The following is a 19,816-nucleotide window of genomic DNA, read 5'->3' on the forward strand; positions in this document are numbered from 1 at the left end:
TGTGAGCAAACGTCAGTGAAGTGCGCTTGCATGAGTATGTGAATTCAGATGGAATCAAATAAAGAGCAAGATTGAGCGATCAGGTTTCGTGTTCGTTTGAAGCAAACTGCTGCAGAAACATTCTATATGATACAAGAAGCTTATCGTGAGGTGTGCATGATAAGAACACATTAAATATCTTCTGCTTGCATAAAGCATTTTCAGAAGTTAGAAAATCAATGGTGGATCAGCATCAAACCGAATATATTTCGACCTCTCGTAAAGAAAGTTTGGAGAACGTAGCGTATTTGACAAGGTTTGTTCATGTTTTATCAGTTTTAATAAGTACTGAATATGCAATCTTGAAAGCTGACTTAAGAATGAAACTAATGTACATATTTTGGATTTCCATTCAAATTAAATTGAGTGTTAAATAAATCTAAGTCAAGCTCTAAACTAAAAATTTGAGGGACTCGGTGAGTTCTCCAAAATGTTATTGCTGTTGACGAAATTTCGAATATTTCCTTTCTATCAGGCGATGTTTATTTATTTATTTTTTTACTCACAAAACAAAGAATAATAACAATCAGAATGAGACATCAATGTAATTTATGTAATTCCGCAATTCCGGAAATGTTACTCTGTAAATTATGTGTTGTTTTGTGGTTATTTTGCTTATATTTAAAAAAAAAACAAACTATTCTCTGAAAAATCTGTGCATCTCGGTTCTTTCAGAGACTGACTGAAGTTGTCATAATATGAAAAAAAAAGCCGAACTCTATCCGTCTTGACGTGATTCGAACTAGGCCTTTCCTGCATAGTTTAGGACAGTGATGGTCATCACTGTGCTGCCTAGTAATGACGTTTCTTTATGATCTCACTTCCCAACAATTTTGATGGAAAACTCCCTGTTCTTCAATCACCCACCCAAAAGCACAAAATAACATTATTTTGAAAGGTGATGATGATGACAACCATTTTCGACCACTTAATTTCCTGCAATAAAATGTGCTAACAACAATCAGATGATGCCAACCATTTTCGACTACTTAATTTCCTGCAACAAAATGTGCTAACACAACGTTCCATTATTAATGGATGTTGTAACGATAACGTTTTTTTACACAGTATATGATTTCCGATGGACACGACCGGGGGGGGGACAACAGGCAAAGCTTCTCTTTAATCACTACAATGCACATCAACAAACGTTGCGCTCTGCTTCCCTTTTCCAGCATGAAAGAAGCTTCTAATGTCCAATAGGAACAGATTTGCCATCAGCCAGATCTCGCACTTCAAACTTGTATTTCTTTATGGATTTGAAAAAGACTTAAAGGAGAACATTTCCCCTTTAAAATTTCCGATTGATTACCCCATTACATACACGAAAATGCATGCATGGAATGTACGCACCTCGAAATGCCACTGGTTAGGGGTGCCGACTGAATGGCGGTGTTGTTGTTGTTGTTATTTGGTTTTTAGGAGCATTAGCAACTAAGGTCATATTTCTCCGGGGATATGTGGTGTCATTCCCTGAGCTTTCCACATCCTCCGTATTTGGTGGTTATGGGCTCGAACCCCGGTCTAATCAAGAAGCGTGTCCTACGCACTGCTTCTCCTGCCCACCTGGCTACGGAGGTGCCTCGAATGGTGGTGATGCTCTCTCGCATAGTATGGAAAAAAAGCCATTCGATTTCTTTCTGTTGGTCAAAGTGGAGAATTAATTTTTATTTGGAACAAAGAACGTGTCTGGGCATTTTGACACAACAGCAGAGTTAGCCAGTGTCAATTAAGGGAGTAAACGAGTTTTTTCCACTAGAAAGTTAGGTTTTTTTTATGACATAAAACTGATAAATGAATACTCACAATTTATACACATGAAATACTCAACCGAAATGGCTTGAGTTGCTAATAATCCAACCTAGGCGCAGTTGTATAACTCGCTCTCTATCTATCACATTATATGGGAAATTCTTAGATTCAATTTCACTATTATGCTGTCCAGCAAAACAGGCAAATCGACCATGGAACATACGCAATTTACACACACAAATACGGGTTAATGTATTTAATTAGGGGCAACCCTAAAATAATAATAATAATTCACTATTATCCTATATTGAATTTGTTCAGAGTTTTGGCACAAATTCCAAATGACCAAACCTGTCTTCATATTTTTGTGTTGGTCGGTTGTCCGCACGGTATCCCAGTTTCCAGGAGAAAAAAACCATGTTGCTCTCGCCTGAGACCGATTAACTGAAAAAGGTGAATAAAAATTCTTGACGACATTGAGGGATTTGAACTCAAGTTGTTCACCCAGGTGTGGGGAGGACGGTGATTATATCAACTGTGCTACCACGATATAATCTACTGGATACCTGATCTGCCTCCTCGTGGCAAAGTGTGGGCAACGGTGGATCCCATTAGGGGCCCAACGGCTAAATGGTCAGAAGATATAACGCACCGCGACATTACATTACAGAACAATACACAGAGTACTGTGTTTCACAAACAATGCATACAACGCGGAAATGGGGGGGAACCCCTGGTGCCGTTAGACCCTAAATACTTTACACAACTCAGTATACACTCACTTCATTTTCCGTCCTTTCTTCTAATAATTAGCCATTTCGTCTTTAAATATATTCGAATTTCCTAGATAATGTAGTAGGACATTTAAGCGCATCATCAACTTAGGCCATATTTCACTGAATATAATTTATTTGTAAATTGCTTCTGTAATCACTACAATGTTGCTGCTGTTGTGCTGGATGAAAAACCCTAGTTTCCGGGAGAAAAAACCACATTGTCCTCACCTGAGACCGACTAACTGAGCCATTATTATTATTATTATTATTATTAGTAGTAGTAGTAATATGGTGCAAGGAAGCCTACAGCTTATGCTGCACCAGCCAAAAAAAAGAAAACATTTCTGAATTACCCCGAGAGAGAGAGAGAGAGAGAGAGAGAGAGAGAGAGAGAGAGAGAGAGAGAGAGAGAGAGAGAGAGTCAGAAGTAGAAGAGAATCACCAAGAAAGAGAAAAATGATGATATCTAGCTCAGGACTCTGGGTGTACCAAGTCCATACTCACTAGATGTGATCCCCTGGGGTTATGTTGTGAAAAAGGTGCATAAAAATTCTTGGTCATTGAAGGATTTGAACTCAGATATTTTCCATCCAGTGTGAGGAGAACGGTGATTATACCAACTGTGCTACCCATGAGGGCTAAACTTCCCAGAAAACGAGTGGACACCGGAAAAACGAAACCTTATTTATTTATCCAAACCTTTATTTTTTTATTTTATTTTTTTAAAATCCCAGTGATTTAAAAATTTTACCAAATATCTGTGCAGTTTTAGCAAGAGCTGGCACAAAGTATCCTTGCTAGTAGAACAGTGCATATAAACAACATCCACTCCACTCTGGGTGAAAATAGCCGGCTTCAAATCCCGTCACTTATGTGACGAATTTTAATGGGATTTTTTCACAACTTGTCTGAGTTATTATTATTATTATTAGCCATATGGTGCAAGGAAGCCTGTGGCACCTCCATAGTCAGGTGGGCAGGAGCAGCAGTGTGTAGAACACGCTTCTTGATTAAACCGGGGTTCGAGCCCGTGACTACCAAATACGGAGGATACGGAAAGGTCAGGGAATGACCACCGCATATCCCCGGAGCAATATGTCCTTAGTTGCTAATGCTCCTAAAAAAACAAACAAACAGCAAGGAAGCCTGAGGCTTATGCTGCACCGGCCATAAAAAATTCCTGAGTTACCCTGAGAGAGAGAGAGAGAGAGAGAGAGAGAGAGAGAGAGAGAAGAATGATGATATCCAGCTCAGGACCCTGGGTGTGCCAAGCCCATACTTACCAGATGTGAGACCCTGGGGTTGGGTCTCAAGTGAGGATTGCATGGTTTTCTCCTGCAACTTTGTTATTTCTTCTAGATAACATACAAATTAACCAGAGAAGACGCAATCTGCAGACGTAATATGTACGGCACAAATGGTCTAAGTAAAAAAAAAAAAAGAAAGAAAAAAAAAGTATTAGTGTTTTTATTTGAAATCCACTCGTTCACAACACCTCGAATAATCGAGACTTTGCTGCGAATCTTTTAATAATTATGGAAAAATGAGAAATATTACTCCGTTGGAATAAGAACAGTCTAGCGATTAAGTCATGAAACAGAGAAATAGTGACTCACAGGGATACCGTTCTGTTATCCCCTCCACTGAGTTCAATACTTTTTCAGTTCTAAATAAGAAACCTTATTTATTTATGTAAGCGCTTTTTTGTTGTAAATCCCCCTGGAATGCAAATATTTACCAAATATCTGCGCTAAAACTGAGCAGATATTTGGTAAATATATAAGCATCAGGGGCTCACATCTGGTGAGTACCGGCTTAGCACACCCAGGGTGCTGAGCTAGATATCATCATTCTTCTTTTTCTTAGTGATTCCCTTCTACTTTTGACTCTCTTTCAGGGTAACTCGGGAATTTTTTTTTTTTTTTTTCGGCTGGTGCAGAATAAGCCTCAGGCTTCCTTGCACTATGTAGCTAATAATAATAATAATAATAATTAGTTTATGGCATAGTTCGTAATTAGTTTTTACTTCGCAGCTCCCCCTTTCTAAAAAAGAACAGAAAAAAAAAAAAAACACGATTAGTATAGTCTTTTCGATTATTTGAAACACTCTCGGTCCAGTACACCTCGGATAATCGAGGCTGTTCTCTACAGTTGTCAATAATTATTGAAAAAGAGTGATATTAGTTCTTGGGAGGAAGAATTGTCCAGCGAATAAAGCATAAAGTGAAGATTTGTCGATCCCAGGAATTAATACCATTCTGATTCAACATATTGTTTTTCAGTTCTAAATAAGCATTTTTTTTCTGAAACGTGAACCACATCCTAAAAAATAACGAACTACATAAAAATGGAATGAACTTTGTCACAGAGTAATACGTGTACTCTGTGAGTAATTACTATTTTTAATCACGAAAAGCAGTTTTACAAACTGAGGTTTGAAACTCAAATATGCATATTAATTTCATGTCGTGAATTGGAAAAATTAATAATATATTTAAATACCATTTTATAGTCAATGTTTACTTGCCGCCATTACTCTTCAAAAAGTAATATCAATCGCTCGATTTTGCGCATTATGTATCATTCACTTGTACGATTTGCTCTTGGTTGTCGACCTATAGGTTGTGTTGTTAATACTTTGTGTAAATCAGGTAATTAATTTTTTTGTATTCAGATATCTGTTCATTTACGAATGGAATGTAGGGTTTTAAATGTAATTTTGTTCTTTTTGTTGTTTCCTCAGTCACCTGTGTGCGTGAAATGTTTAATGCTATGACTGCTACCCCTCATTACCATTTGGAAAGTGTGAGCAACTTTAAAATTACAGCTACCTTACAGTTTTCACTTTTACGTCAATAAAAATGAGACTTTATACATATGTAGACTACATATATAAATTTTTAATATGCTGCATTGAATATTCTTGTTCCTGCCATTGAGTTTTTTCGGACTTCAGCAAATTTCAATTTTTTAGTATACCAAATATTCTAATATATTCACACCTACGGATTATAAGCATTAGTTGTTGGCATAGTTCATAATTAGTTTTTACATCGCAGCTCCCCCTTTCTAAAAATATTTGCCGTACGATATCCACTTTTTTGTGTCTAAGAATTTATATATTTTTTGTATTCTAAGGTAGATGCATATACCTAATAACAGAATAGTAACATATTCTACGAAAACTTACGACACTACTGCAAGCTTGAATAGGAATGGGGTGGGGGGGGATCACCGCTGTTACTTTTTATCTTTGTTTAAAAAAAAAAAAAAACTCCCCACCCTTCTAAAGCAAAAATTTGTGATAGATATGTTTCATGCTAATTTAGAAAATCCTTTGTCAAATTCATGTAGTTCTGGACCTGCTGCAAGAATATTGGACTTTTTGTAATAGTGTCCACAAAATTCTCTTTTAAATATTAATATATATTAGTATCAATTCTACATTTATAATTAGTTTATTGTACATATGATGCTTTTAAGTCATTCCAAGGTTTTGGGAGCTGTTGCCCATGCCCTATTTGACAAAAAAAAAAAAATAAATAAAAGAATAAATAAATAAATAAAACAAAATGCATACAAAATATTCTCGTTCACAGATGAAGTTTTTAGGGATTGGGATACCAGAAGTATGGCAAGTTATGACCAATAGCTAATTGATTTTTTGATAACTAAGAGGAAAGAGAAATTGTTGAAGCTGAAAGTAAATAAGCACCTGAGGATCCATCCAGTTATGTTAAAGAAAGTGGCAAAAGAATTAAGCAACCTTTAACTATAATGAGAGTATCCTTGAATTCAGGGAAGAACCCTTTCAATTGGAAATGTGTAAATGTCTCTTCTATTCACAAATGATGAAGTGGGTAATTAGCCTGTAACAGGCTTGCAAGCTTTATTTCTGTTCCAAGAAAATAATGGAGTCAGAAGTCAATGGCAGAACTATCTTGACAGGAATGCAGTTGTATGGCAATCGCAGCATGGATTTGTTAAAGAGAGATCTTGTTTGATAAATATGATTGGCAGCTACAATCACTAGCCAAAAAAATTAGAAACCTTCATTAATATCCGGTAGGGGTCACCTTTTGCTGAATTGCAGCCCATGCACATTGTAGCATGGATTCCACTGCTAAGTTTCTGGGGAATCTAGCTCCTGATTTGACTAATCTTCCATCAGGGTACTTATTAGCTGCTTTATTGTGGTTGAAAAAGAATGCAAAGCTGAAATCCCCTTTCCAACATATTTCGGACATTCTCAATAGGATTCAGATCCAGAAAATTAGGTAGCCAGGGTAATGTTGGAAATCTTGGATTATTCCTCAAACCATTCTGTCTATAATTTTTAATGATGGATAGTTGCATTGTCATCTTGAAACAGTCCATTACAATCTGGGTTTAAAAGAAGCATTGCAAGGTGAAGTTTGTCCAATATGATATGACAGAAAGATATTTATTGAAGGCAACATGACCTTCTGACAGTATGAGGATCAAGGCTGTACCAACAGAACAAGTTGTTACATAGTTCAGTTAGAAATAGGTCTTTCTTTACATAAATTTTAATTTCCCAGATACTGACTGGAACTTGTCGGTTGGTCACTTGAACACTAGCAAGGCTTTTATGGATTTATTTGATGATTGTTTTCTACAACAGCATGTTCAGAAGGCAACCAGAGGGAGTAATACTCTTGATCTGATAATCACTAGTGATTCTTCTTGCATTAAGAATGTGCTGATAAAGGAAACACTAGGTAACAGTGATCACAGCATGCTGATGTGGGATTTACTCAAATTGGTAACTGCTATCAGGGAAAAAGGGAAAGGTTTTTGCTTTCGTAAAGGTGACTACAGTGGGACTAACTGATGATGTTACCAACAGCAAATTCTAAATGGGAAGCATTCAAAGAATTATTCTTGAAAGTTGCTAGGCTTTTCATGCCATCTAAGAAATATTGTTTGAGGTTTAGGTCTAAATGGATGTCAGATGAACGAATGAGATGTGGCAGAGAAGAAAAATGCATGGGATGCATATAAATTAATAGGTGACAAAGAAACCTATGGTAGATATCAGCTGGTCTGTAATCAAGTCACAAAGGAGGTTAGGCAGGCAAAGGTAGATTATGTGAAATCTTTGGTAAAGGATGCACAGAGAAACAGCAGAGAGTTCTTACTTATGTAAACTCAAGAAGGAAGGGAATGAATCAGATTAGTCCACTTGATATCAATGGTTCTACTGTTCATGATCCTGCTGAGGTAGCTGACAAACTGAATGAGTATTTTGCATCTACATTTACACATGAGGAGTTCTTCAGGGAGGGGAATGCCAGAGGTGTATTAAACTCTGGTAGTGAGCTAAATGATTTTGTAATAACTGAGAGCAAAGTGGAGGAGAAATTGTTGAAGTTAAACATAAGAAAGGCACCTGGGGTGAATGGGATCTATCTAGTTATATTAATGGAGGCAGCAAAGAAAGTAAGCAGACCCTTAGCCATAATTATGAGAGGTTCCTTGGACTCATGGGAGGTACCCATGGACTGGAGATGTGCAAATGTGACCCCAATTCACACAAGGAGGATCAAAGGGTGACATAAGTAATTACAGACCTGTTAGTTTAACTTCTGTTCCAGGTAAATTAATGGAGGCACTGGTTAAAGAAGCACTGCAGGATCATCTAGACAAGAATTCAGTTATAGCTCAGACGCAGCATGATTTTGTTAAGGGCAGGTCTTGCCTGACCAATTTGATTGGATACTATGATGCAGTCACAAAAGAACTGGATGCAGGGAATAACTTTGATATTATATAATGAATTTATGCCCCCTCAGGTTTGTAATCTGAGCAAGAGGAAGAATCCCATCAGCATTGAGCCTGCTCAAACCATTCAAGGCCTTATAAACCCCAATCAGACCACCTCGCAGGTACGTAGTCTCCAGATGCTGCAATTTTCAGAACTTAAGCCTTTCTTAGTAAGAGGATCCCCTCGTTTCCCTCACCAATCTTGTTGCCCTTCTCTGTACTCATTCTAGCAACTCTACATCCTTCCTAAAATGAAGCCTCCAGACCTGTATGCAGTACTCAAGGTGCGGCCTGACCATTACCTTATACAAAGGGATAATAACCTTGTTATCCCTACTAGCAAAATTCTGTATATCATTGACAAGACCCTATGACCTGCTCTGGCAGCCTGTCTGCACTGCTCAGTAAACTTCATATCTGACTGCACAATTACCCCCAGGACTTTTTCATTCTCTACCACCCTGAGTGTAGCACTGCACAGTTGGTACGTTTCTCTGGGGTAACTTCTACCCATATGCAGTACTTTGTATTTGTCAACGTTGAACTTCAGTTTCCACTTCTCAGCCCATCTGCCCAGCTTTTCTAGATACTGTTGCAGTAGCATACTGTCATTAACAACCCTGCCAACATTTGTATCATCTGCAAACTTGGACATTAAGCCTGATATACCTTCATCGATATCATTGATAAATATACAAAACAACAATGGGCTGAACCCTGGGGGACTCCACTAATAACATTAGTCCATGAAGAACAGTGTCCATTGATTACCACTCTCTGTTGTCTCCCACTCAACCACCCTTTCATCCATTGTAGCTACTTGCCCTTAATGCTATACTGCACCAATTTGTATAGCAGTCTTCTATGGAAGCAACAGTATAAAAGCTTTCCTGAAATCCAAGTATATGATATCAAAATTATTTTTTGCATCCAGTTCATTTGTGACTACATCATAGTATCCAATCAAATTGGTCAGACAAGACTTTCCCTTAACAAACCTAGTGCTGTGTCAGAATTACTGCAGTCTTCTCTAGATGCTTCTTTAACCAGTGAGTCCATTATTTTCCCCTGGAACAGAAGTTAAACTAACAGGTCTGTAATTATTTGTATCACCTTTGTGAATTAGGGATACATTTGCACATTTCCAATCTGTGGGGACCTCCCATGAGTCCAAGGATGCCTTGTAATTATGGCTATAGGTTTGCTTACTTCCTTTGCCACCTCCTTTAATATTCTGGAATGTTCTGCCACATACAGGAATCATTTACAATTTTCTACTACATTCATGAGCCTTCTGTACCTTTCTGGAATATTCTCAAATATTCTAGAAATTTCTTAAATATATCATTTGTTTTTTTATTTTTTGCATAACAGAAAATATTTTAATAAAATTTGGTAAACAATTTGGTTTTAATTTAATACAAGTTTTGATAATTAAGAAAAATGAGATGTGATTCCAGACTTTTAGTCAGTGTATTCATGATCTCCTTCACTTTATAATCACTTTCAAACCTTATTTAGCTATTCTTATTAAATTACATTGCGAATTGAGAAAATTCAAAATAGAATCCAGAAACATTGAATTAATCTTCCATCCTGATAGTAAATGGAAACACATTCTTGGGCATTTTCAGTTTGTTGAAGAGTATAAGTTTATCAGCCAGTTGTGTTTATCCTAAGTCTTCAAATCTGGACTTTGAACCATATAGCAGTGATAGCTTGATCAAGAAAATAGGTCATTCTGAATATTGGTTTTACCTTTCAAGGTTATAATGTATTTAGCTGCACACATCTTTTTTCTTGTCAGTTTGTTCTGTAATATTTCTGTAATCTCCTTTTTTATATTTCTGTACTGTAGGAATTTTACTGTTCGTTTCACCTTTTTCTTTTTTTTTTTTTTTTTCTATTTGTGATTTTATCACATATTTACATTGTTTTTCTTGTATTTCTTTCAGCTCTCCTAACACATAGTTCTTATTTACTGTACTTGGCTACTGTATTTTACTATACTGTGTACTCAATACTTAGATTTTTCAGTAATAATCGAAGAAAATTCTCCTTTAAAAAATGATTGAAAAGAAAGCGAGAACCGAAGAGCACTTTTAAAGTATGGTTTGAGCACAATAGCCTCTGTCTTAATTGTGATAAATGCTTCATCATTTTGTGTAGCTTTATAAGTGCATTATTCAGTTATAAACTGGATAATATTTAAATGAATCAATCAGAAATATTATAGATCTAGTTGCCTTCACTACCACTGCATTCTTCAATTAGTATTAGTAGGGAAAATGATGCAAGAAAGCAAACTTATAAAGAATCAGCAAAAAAAAAAAAAAAAAAAAAAATTGTGCATTACCTCTCCATGTTTTCCAGTAATTTGTCTAGTTCTTTGAATTTATTCAAACTACCTACTGCCACACATCTGTCCTGCAGCCATCCTTCCTCAATTTAAATTTATACTCACTCATGTATAATCTGAGAAAGAATGCCATCAGCATTGAGCTTACTCAATCCATTCAAAAACATCTCAGCCATTCTTATTCCATCTTAAAATTGCATCCCTTATCTTAATCTTGGTTTTTCAATAAATGTATTAAGGCTGTTCAAGATAAGAATGTTGCATATTAGAATGGGCATGCATCCAAATCTCCAGTTTCATTTTCTGTCTACACAAAAGCTCACAACAATTTTAAAGCAGTTATTAATCGATCCAAACTAGATTTTGATACATTTGTTGAATTAAAATACATTTGATACTAGAATTAAAAATACATTTGTTGGAAGACAAAAGCACTAAATTCCTGCATGAAAGTCGATTGAAAGATAAACTAAAATCAGATGAAAGTGATAATGTTGAGGAAATCTGGTCAAACATGAAAAAATCAATTCTGGGAGCTGCTGAAGAAAGTCTTGGATATAAACCTATAAAAAATAAAAACTGGCTAAGGACTTGGAATGAAGAATTGAAACAAACAATCAATGAGAAAAAAAAGACCTATAAACTGGACCTACATCTACACATAAAATATAAAAAGCTTCGAGCAGAAGTCAGAAAACTAACCAGAAGAATCCGACGAGATGACTGGGATAAATTTGTTAAATCTTTAGAACGTGATATCACGGGCTCACAGAAGAGGTTTTAAAATTTTTAATAAATTATAACTAGACACAAATGATCAAATAAAAACCAACTCCATCTCTCAAGCGGAATGGAAGCAACACTATTCCAAACTATGGTATAACCCAGGCACTAGGGAATTGGAAGATGAATCTGTGATAGCCAAAGATAAAGAAAAAAATATAACAATGGAAGAACTAGAGTTAATATTACAAAAATCAAAAAACCAAAAAATCCCAGGCATAGACAATTTGAATGTAGAACTATTTAAATATGGGGACACCTTACTAAAAAATGCACTACTAAAATTATTTAACATCATATGGCATAAGCAACGGATACCCAAAGATTGGGAAACAGGAATAGTAATCAATTTACACAAAAAAGCTCCAGAAATAACCCTAACAACTACAGAGGGATAAAACTGCTGCAAAGCTATAATCTAATATACTAAAGAATAAACTTAATAAATACAGTGAACAATTCTTAGAAGAAGAACAATGTGGTTTCAGAAAAGATAAGCACAATAGATGCCATTTTCTCACTACAACAAATTTTGGAGAAAAGAAGAGAATTCAATCTACCAACATTTCTGCTCTTTATTGATTATGAAAAAGCATGTGACAATGTAAACCGGGAAAAACTTTGGCAAATTCTACATGAAGAAAATATCCCAACCCAACTCCGAAAAGTGATCCAAAGCCTATATAAAAACTCAAAAGTCTGTATAAAATATTCTAATGGCCAACTATCAGACCCGATTAACACCAATAAAGGAGTGAAACGAGGATGTGGACCATCACCAAATTTATTTAATATCTACATCAATAAAATTCTTAAAGAATGGAAACAAACAATTAACAATGGAATACAGTTGAACAACAGGAATAAAATCCAAACTATATTATATGCTGATGATCAAGTTATAATTGCAAAATCCGAAGATGAACTACAGATAGCAGCAAATGAACTTAATAAAATAGGTAAAAAGTACGAGATGAAAATCTCCACCTCAAAAACAAAATCAATGGGATTATGGGGAAAAAACATACAAAGAGTCAAAATTGTTATTGATGATAAAATAATAGAACAAATATCTGACTTCACCTATTTGGGAAATTTAATATCAAATGAAGGGAAAGACATCCACACTACAGAAATTAGTAAAATAATAAGAGGAGTATACCTCAATATAGTGTGTAGAACCCTTCCGTATGATACCCTCCAGAAATTAAAACGAAAAAAACGAAAAAATCGGCAAACTTACCGGTACATTAGAGTAACTCTAATGTACCGGTAAGTTTGCCGATTTTTTCGTTTTTTTCCGTACCGGTAAGTTTGCCGATTTTTTTCGTTTTTTTCCGTTTTAATTTCTGGAGGGTATCATACGGAAGGGTTCTACGCACTATATTGAGGTATACTCCTCTTATTATTTTACTAATATTATTATCAACGTAGAACATATTGAGTAGCACAGCTCTGATTCATACTATCTACACTACAGAAATATAATAAAATGAATGGAATGATTAAACGCCACTTCGAAAAACAAATGACAACTGAAACAAAATTACGACTGCACAACATCACTTCAAAACCAGCCCTCTTCTACAGCTGTGTGAGACTTGGGTCATAAATAAGAAATATGCACACAAACTAGAAGCAGCACAAATGAGATTTTTAAGACCATTATTAGGCTTTACAAGACTAGACCACCAAAGAAATTTAGATATCCGCGAGAAATTAAAAGTAGATAGCATAGTAAATGACATAAAACGGTATCAGGAAAAATGGATCAGCCACATAGAAAGAATGAACCCAGACCGGATCCCAAAATTAGCCTTTAACTACAAACCTACAGGCAAGAGAGATGGCACCTCCATAGCCAGGTGGGACGGAGCAGCAGTGCGTAGCACACGCTTCTTGATTAGACTGGGGTTCGAGCCAGTCACCACCAAATATGGAGGATGCGGAAAGGTCGGGGAATAACCACCGCATATTCCTGAAGCAATATGGCCTTAGTTGCTAATGCTCCTAAAAACCAAATAACAAACAAATAACAAGCAAGAGAGAGATGTTGGTCGACCAAGACAACGATGGCGAGATCAAGACCACCTCCAAGAGCTACAACGGAACAGGTCTTAAAAGTCCTAAGCCGGACCAAGTTCATGATGATGATGAACTAGATTTTGAACAGGCTAAGAGTAGAAAACTTGTTTCATGTCCAAATGGTAGTTGAGCATTTTGGTCTCTTGTCAAAGCTTTTGACTGCAACTTTTTGCCAATCTCTGTTCCCACCAATTTAAAATTGGAAAGTTCAATGGCCACTTCAACTAAGGATAAAGCTGACCTTCTAGCATCCTACTTTTCTTCTAACTCATGTATTGATGATCTTGGTAAAAGACCTCCTACAATTACCAGTACACTCCATTCAGTGCCTCCTGTAGTCTTCCAACAAAAGGATGTCAGAAGAATTTTAGTCTTGATGCCAGGAAATGATAGTATTTCTTCACTTGTTCTCAAAACTTGTGCTTCTGAGCTTACTCTCGTTGTGTGTCGCCTTTTCCCTACTGCTTGGAAATTTGCTCATATCAATCCAGTTCCAATTATCATCCCATTGCACTCACTTCCACTCTTTTTAAAGTAATGGAGAAATCCATTAACCACAAACTCCTAAACTATCTAGAAACCTATCTGATCAATGATTGCCAGTATGAATTCTGTCATTGTTGATCCACTGGTAATATAATGACTATGTTACCTGTCTGTGGTCTAATTCAATGGAAAAGGTTTCATGAAACTCAAGAAGTTGCTCTTGATTTTTCAAAGGCTTTGGATCATGTTTGGCATAAAGGTTTTTTAAATAAGCTTCTATCTTGTGGTTTTCCAACTGTCTTTTTGTAATTGAATGTTCTCTCTCTCTGACTGCTCACTGTGGGTGGTGGTAGACCTATGTCTTCTAATTTCTCCACTAATGCTGGTATTCCCCAAGGTTCAGTTCTTTCTTCCACTCTTTTCCACTTGTATATTAATGACCTTCTTCCATTGACCAAAAATCCTATCTGTGGTTTTTCCTCGTGATAGCACATTGCATTCCACCTTCCGGTTTGAGAAACCTTGCCCTGCACGAACAGCTTCAACTCGAATATACTCTACCAATTCTAGGAGCTCACTTCTGGTGAGTATGAACTTGGCACACCCAGGGTCCTGAGCTGGATATCATCATTCTTTTCTTTCATGGTAATTCCCTTCTCTCTCTCTCTCTCTCTCTCTTAGGGTAACTCGGGAACTTTTTTTGGCAGGTGCGGCATAAGCCACAGGCTTCCTTGCAGCATACAGCTAATAATAATAATAATTCCGTAAATGCTGATCTTCGGGTAATTCTCCAGTGAGGCAAAGATAACTTAATTGATTTCAATCCTTCTAAAATTCAGTCTGTTTTATATCTTACAAAAAGAATTCTTCTGCTCCTATGCTTATCTTTGATGACACTCTGATTTATAGGCAAGTTCATATATCTTTGTTAGGGATTACCCTTAATTTAATCTCTCTCTCTCTCTTGGCATAAGCACACTGCAAATATTGCTTCCCCTGCATCTAAGAAACTGAGTTTTCTCTTTTGCTCTCTGTGTTGCATTTTCTTCCAAGAAGCTGTTCACTCTGTACAAATTGCAAATCTGCCCTACCATGGAATATTGTTCCCATAAGTGGGGTAATGCCACCAAAATCTCTCTCAGGCTTCTAGATTCCATTCAGAACAGTGCAGTTAGGTTAATTAAAGACTCATCTTTTACAGTGTCTCTCTATCTCATAGACTTTGTGTCTGCTGCATGCCTTTTCTATAGATACTTCCATGGGCACTTTTCTTCTGAGTTGGCTGCTATAATTTCCTCCCTCTCTCTCTCTTCCATACCAGTCTGAACATGTTCTGCAGCAAGTCAGCATCCTTTTACTCTCCAGCTTTAAACTTGCAGAACCAACTTTTCTTCCTCATTTATTCCTTCACCTCTTTTCTGTAGCAACCTCCCTTCATAAATATTTCCTGAAAATTACAATCTACAGAAATTCAAGTCTAATGTCAACAAGTATTATACTTTTATTAAGAACCACTTAAATATCGAGGTAGTTTATTAAGTTAATCACTAAATTCCTGTACATTAAGGTGGTGTTTGGAGAACCTTGCCGATACTAATCATCAGACCATATATTAACTGTTGTCAGTTAATGTTACAATCCTTATTGTATGTTCCAGAATACACAGTAGGGATCAAGGCATTTGGTCTCTAAAAATAAAATGGTCATGACTAAAAGTATAATTCTGTGGAAAAACACTACATAACATCCTTCCCAAACTATGTCAGCAAGTATTTTCTTTCATCTTCTCAATCTCGAAACAATGCATAGAACTAAGTAGTATAGGTTCTATACCTTCTCATGCTTGAGATTTTCAAAAAAAAAAAAAACTAAAAGCACAATCCCTTTCCTCTCCTGTTCTGTCTGTGCTTTCTGAACACGGGCTCATCACATTCAAAATCTGCATACGCTATCAGAGTGACACCATATCTCCAATATCCCTACAAGGTCTGCATTTGATGATTAGGGTAACCAAGAGTAAGAGCACGTGCAAGTATACATGCACGTGTTCTTACTCTTGGTTACCCTAACACAGCCCATGTATATACTTGTTTCGTGATGACTCACAGCAGGGCTCGAAATCCCAGACATCTTGCTTTCTACTCTGTTGCATGTTCCAATAGAAAAAGTGCAAGAATCACTTTCATCTCTGTCTGCATCCACTGTTAATCTGTTAGTTTGGGTATCTCCCCAAGGTAGTAGTTTTCTGACCCTCCTAACACTGCATTAACAAAATTGCATCCCATCCCCATAAAAACAGTCTCTCCTCTTAACAAGCTCAGACCATGCTGGGCAGACTGGGCTAGCCGGGTGGGTAAAGTGCCTGCCCGGCAACCCAAAGGTCGCGGGTTCGAATCCCGCCTTGGGCTTGGATCAGACTAGTGCAAAAACCTTGGGAGGTGCATTATGGCCACTGAAGCCGATGCACCAACAACTAACAAAAAAAAAAAAAAAAAAAAAACCATGCTGAGAAAAAAAGTTTACCTCAATATGATATGTAGAACGTATTGAGCATTATAGCTCTGGTTCATACTATAAAATTCTACTATATAGTTTAAATTTTTTTTGTTTTTAATTTAAAAACAACACAGGCCATGTATATGTTGTTTACAATTCCTTAAAGCTTAAAGGATTAAAGAATAAACCAATGCTAATCCTGCTTATTTAATTGCAGTAAACACTATGTTCTTTTAGATTACATTACACTTAAAGTTACTGTTAAACACGTTTGTATTGCTATAAATTTATAGGTCTCTATTGATATCGATTACACTACTACAAAAACTACATAGTGAACTTCGAAGTATTGCCTATATCAATATTATAACAATGATGGTAGAATTTTAACATTCTTACTGACACAACACAACAATGGCAGCGGAATTCTTATTGATGTGACACAATGGCAGCAGAAGTCAGCTATAGTTTCTTAAGTAATTTATTTATATTTATTTATATTTATATATTTATTTATTTATATTTATATTAAGTAATATATAAGTAATTTCTTAAGTAATTACAAAGGCTGAGTAAGTATTCATCAACTTAATCAGAGAATCACAAATAATAACTAGATTACTAATAAAGTAGTAGGATGTCAGAAAACAATTTTTAAGCAATAATGAAAGTTCCACTTAGTGGCTTCCAAAAAAGTTGCGCCTCTAGATAACTGCCCTTTTTATGTTTTTATCATTTAACCACCATTTTATTCACTGAGTACCTTCCCACTATTGCACGTTATTTCACTATGATTCAAGTTCACATGACTGCTAAATACAGTGCAGTTTCTTGTATTCTCTCTGTCTTGTGAACTCATTCGACTGTGTGGTTGTCCAGGAGTATAAACTGAAGATTTATTTATTTATTTCAACTTATATCAAAAGCCATACTAAAATCTAAATATACTGTGTCAAAATTTTCATCAATTTCTTTTCTGACAGCCTCCTAATAACTTATTAGACCTGATTTCCCTTTAATAAACCCATACTGTTTCTTTTATAATTCCATTCCTGTCTAGGTGGCTCATAAATACCATAATTTTTCCTGCCACAAATGCTAGACTTATAGATTTGTAGTTACTCATTTCACTCTTGGAACTACCTTTGTAAATTGGTGAGATTTTTGCGCATTTCCAACCTCTGGAACTTCACATGAGTTTAGAGATGCACTCATTACAATAGATGGGATTTGACAGTCCGTCATTCTGTTTCCTTTAATGCTTCATTGGATAAATGCCATCAGATTCTTATGTCTTTTGCATTTAATCATGATAATTCCTCTTCCATTCTATTGTCAGTGATCACCTTGTTTCCAATACCTGTTATCTGAGCCACAGAACTTTCAAGACTAAAAGAATGCTCACATGTATGCAAAACAGTTTTATTTCTTCCATTTAATATCAGTGATGCTACCAAAGCTATTCTATAGAGGAATAGCTTTGGTTTAGTATTGCAGTTGGTTTAGTCCCTTCCTTCTAGTGTTTCACATGCACAAAAAATTCTTTATTATTGCACTTTTTTTCTTTTTTTTTTTCTTGTTGTTTTATAATTATTGATTTTTATGTGCACATAAAAACATTAAATAAATTTTATTTTTAGTGTGGTTACCAATTGTTTCTTCATCAAGATTCCACAGTGAAGAGTGTAGCGTAACTCAAGCAGATATGAAGGTTAATCTGTTACCTGCACTTGAAGACAATTATATGTATCTTTTGATAGATGAAGATACAAAAGAAGCAGCTATTGTTGATCCAGTAGAACCAGATAAGGTGTTTTTTTGTTTTGTTTTTTTAATTTTTGTATATTCAGTATGTTTTAGAAATATAGCATCTGGAGATGTAAGTTCTGAGAATTAAATATTAAATTAATTGATCTATATAAGTAAAAAGCATTGAAAAAAGTTAATGGTCTAATGAAAATTTATATTTTTATATGAACTTTTTATTTTAATCAGAGAGACAGGGAGAGTGCATAAAGACAGAAGTTTTTAGAAAAAAATGTTTGTGCACCCACACATAGTCGGGGCCTTTTTTTTTTTTTTTTGTGGAGTATTGAGGAAGTGCTCCTAGAAAAGAGGGGATCGTCTACTCCCCCTCCCAAGAAAATTTTTAAAAATTCATGGCGCTAAATGAGCCAAATTTTTGAATTTTGGGGTGTGTACAAAGTCTTAAACAGTTAGTTTTGAATGATATATATATATATATATATATATATATATTTTTTTTTTTTTTTCTGAGATCTCAAGAAAAAAAATTATTTTATCATTTTGGCTGCTTGTTACTTTTGATGCTCACCCTGCACTCTTGCTTATTTGTTGCCATGTGTTTAATAAAGTCCCCTTATCCTTTATTTGCTACTCCAATAATGTCACACTTACACAATAAACAGTATGTGTTCTCATTCCCCTCTAGTGCAGTGAAGTTTTTAAATAATGGCATCATAAGTGCTAATTTGACATTTCAAATTACAAAAGTTAAAATAATTAATAACACTAATTTAATGGGTATTATTTATGTGTTATTCAAAATATTTTTATAGAGATTTCCACAGTAAAAGCATGTTATATTTCTTATTGCAGTTTATTTTTTTACTTTTTATGTCTATGGCTGCATAATGGCCCTGAACAAGCTGTGGCTTTATTAAGCATTTTAATTATTCAATGTTATGATTGGTGAATTCTTCGATAGATGAGTTACAAAGTCATGCTGTGCATCTAGCTTAATTCTCTGCCAATGCACAATTAGTAATAATAAATAATTTTTATTTTAAAACCAATATTTTTTTGTTTTAAATATATGATTTTTTATTTTTATTCCTTTTTAACTTCTGCAATGCCTTTCTGGCTCCTTCAGGCAGAAAAACAGCCCTGCACATAGTAGATGTAAAGTTTCTGCAAAACCTTGTATTAACATACATGCTTAATACATCACATTTCTTCACTCAAAGCAGCATCACTGTATATAATAAAATTTTATTTTTTATGATTTACTTAAATGTTTATAAAATGCTATTTTTATTTCATCTTTATATACAATGTCTGAAATTTTTTCAATTTTTTCTGTTCATATGAAAATTTACACATTCCTCTGGTGAAGTAGCAGTAAGGATGGGTCACAGTCAGGGCTTAACAGAATTTCTGTTGGGTTCAGGTAAAAATACAGTCATAAAAAATAAATTTTTTTATGACTGTATTTTTATTTTTTTGTTCAATA

At 35.3% G+C, this 19,816-nt stretch overlaps 1 protein-coding gene across 1 annotated transcript in view; it reads left to right on the forward strand.

The window, feature by feature from the left end:
• Positions 1-5,129: 5,129 nt before the first annotated feature.
• Positions 5,130-19,816, forward strand: part of tzn (hydroxyacylglutathione hydrolase tenzing norgay) — a 38,582-nt gene continuing 23,895 nt past the window's right edge. The window contains exons 1-2 of the mRNA XM_090375008.1: positions 5,130-5,218; positions 18,204-18,373. Of these exons, the coding sequence (XP_090231134.1) occupies positions 5,143-5,218; positions 18,204-18,373 (246 nt within the window). The 5' untranslated portion in view covers positions 5,130-5,142. The remainder of the gene's footprint in view (positions 5,219-18,203; positions 18,374-19,816) is intronic.

The sequence above is a fragment of the Mastigoproctus giganteus genome, chromosome 6 (genome assembly GCF_048544385.1).
Source record: "Mastigoproctus giganteus isolate SK-2022 chromosome 6, ASM4854438v1, whole genome shotgun sequence".
NCBI lineage: Eukaryota > Metazoa > Arthropoda > Arachnida > Uropygi > Thelyphonidae > Mastigoproctus > Mastigoproctus giganteus.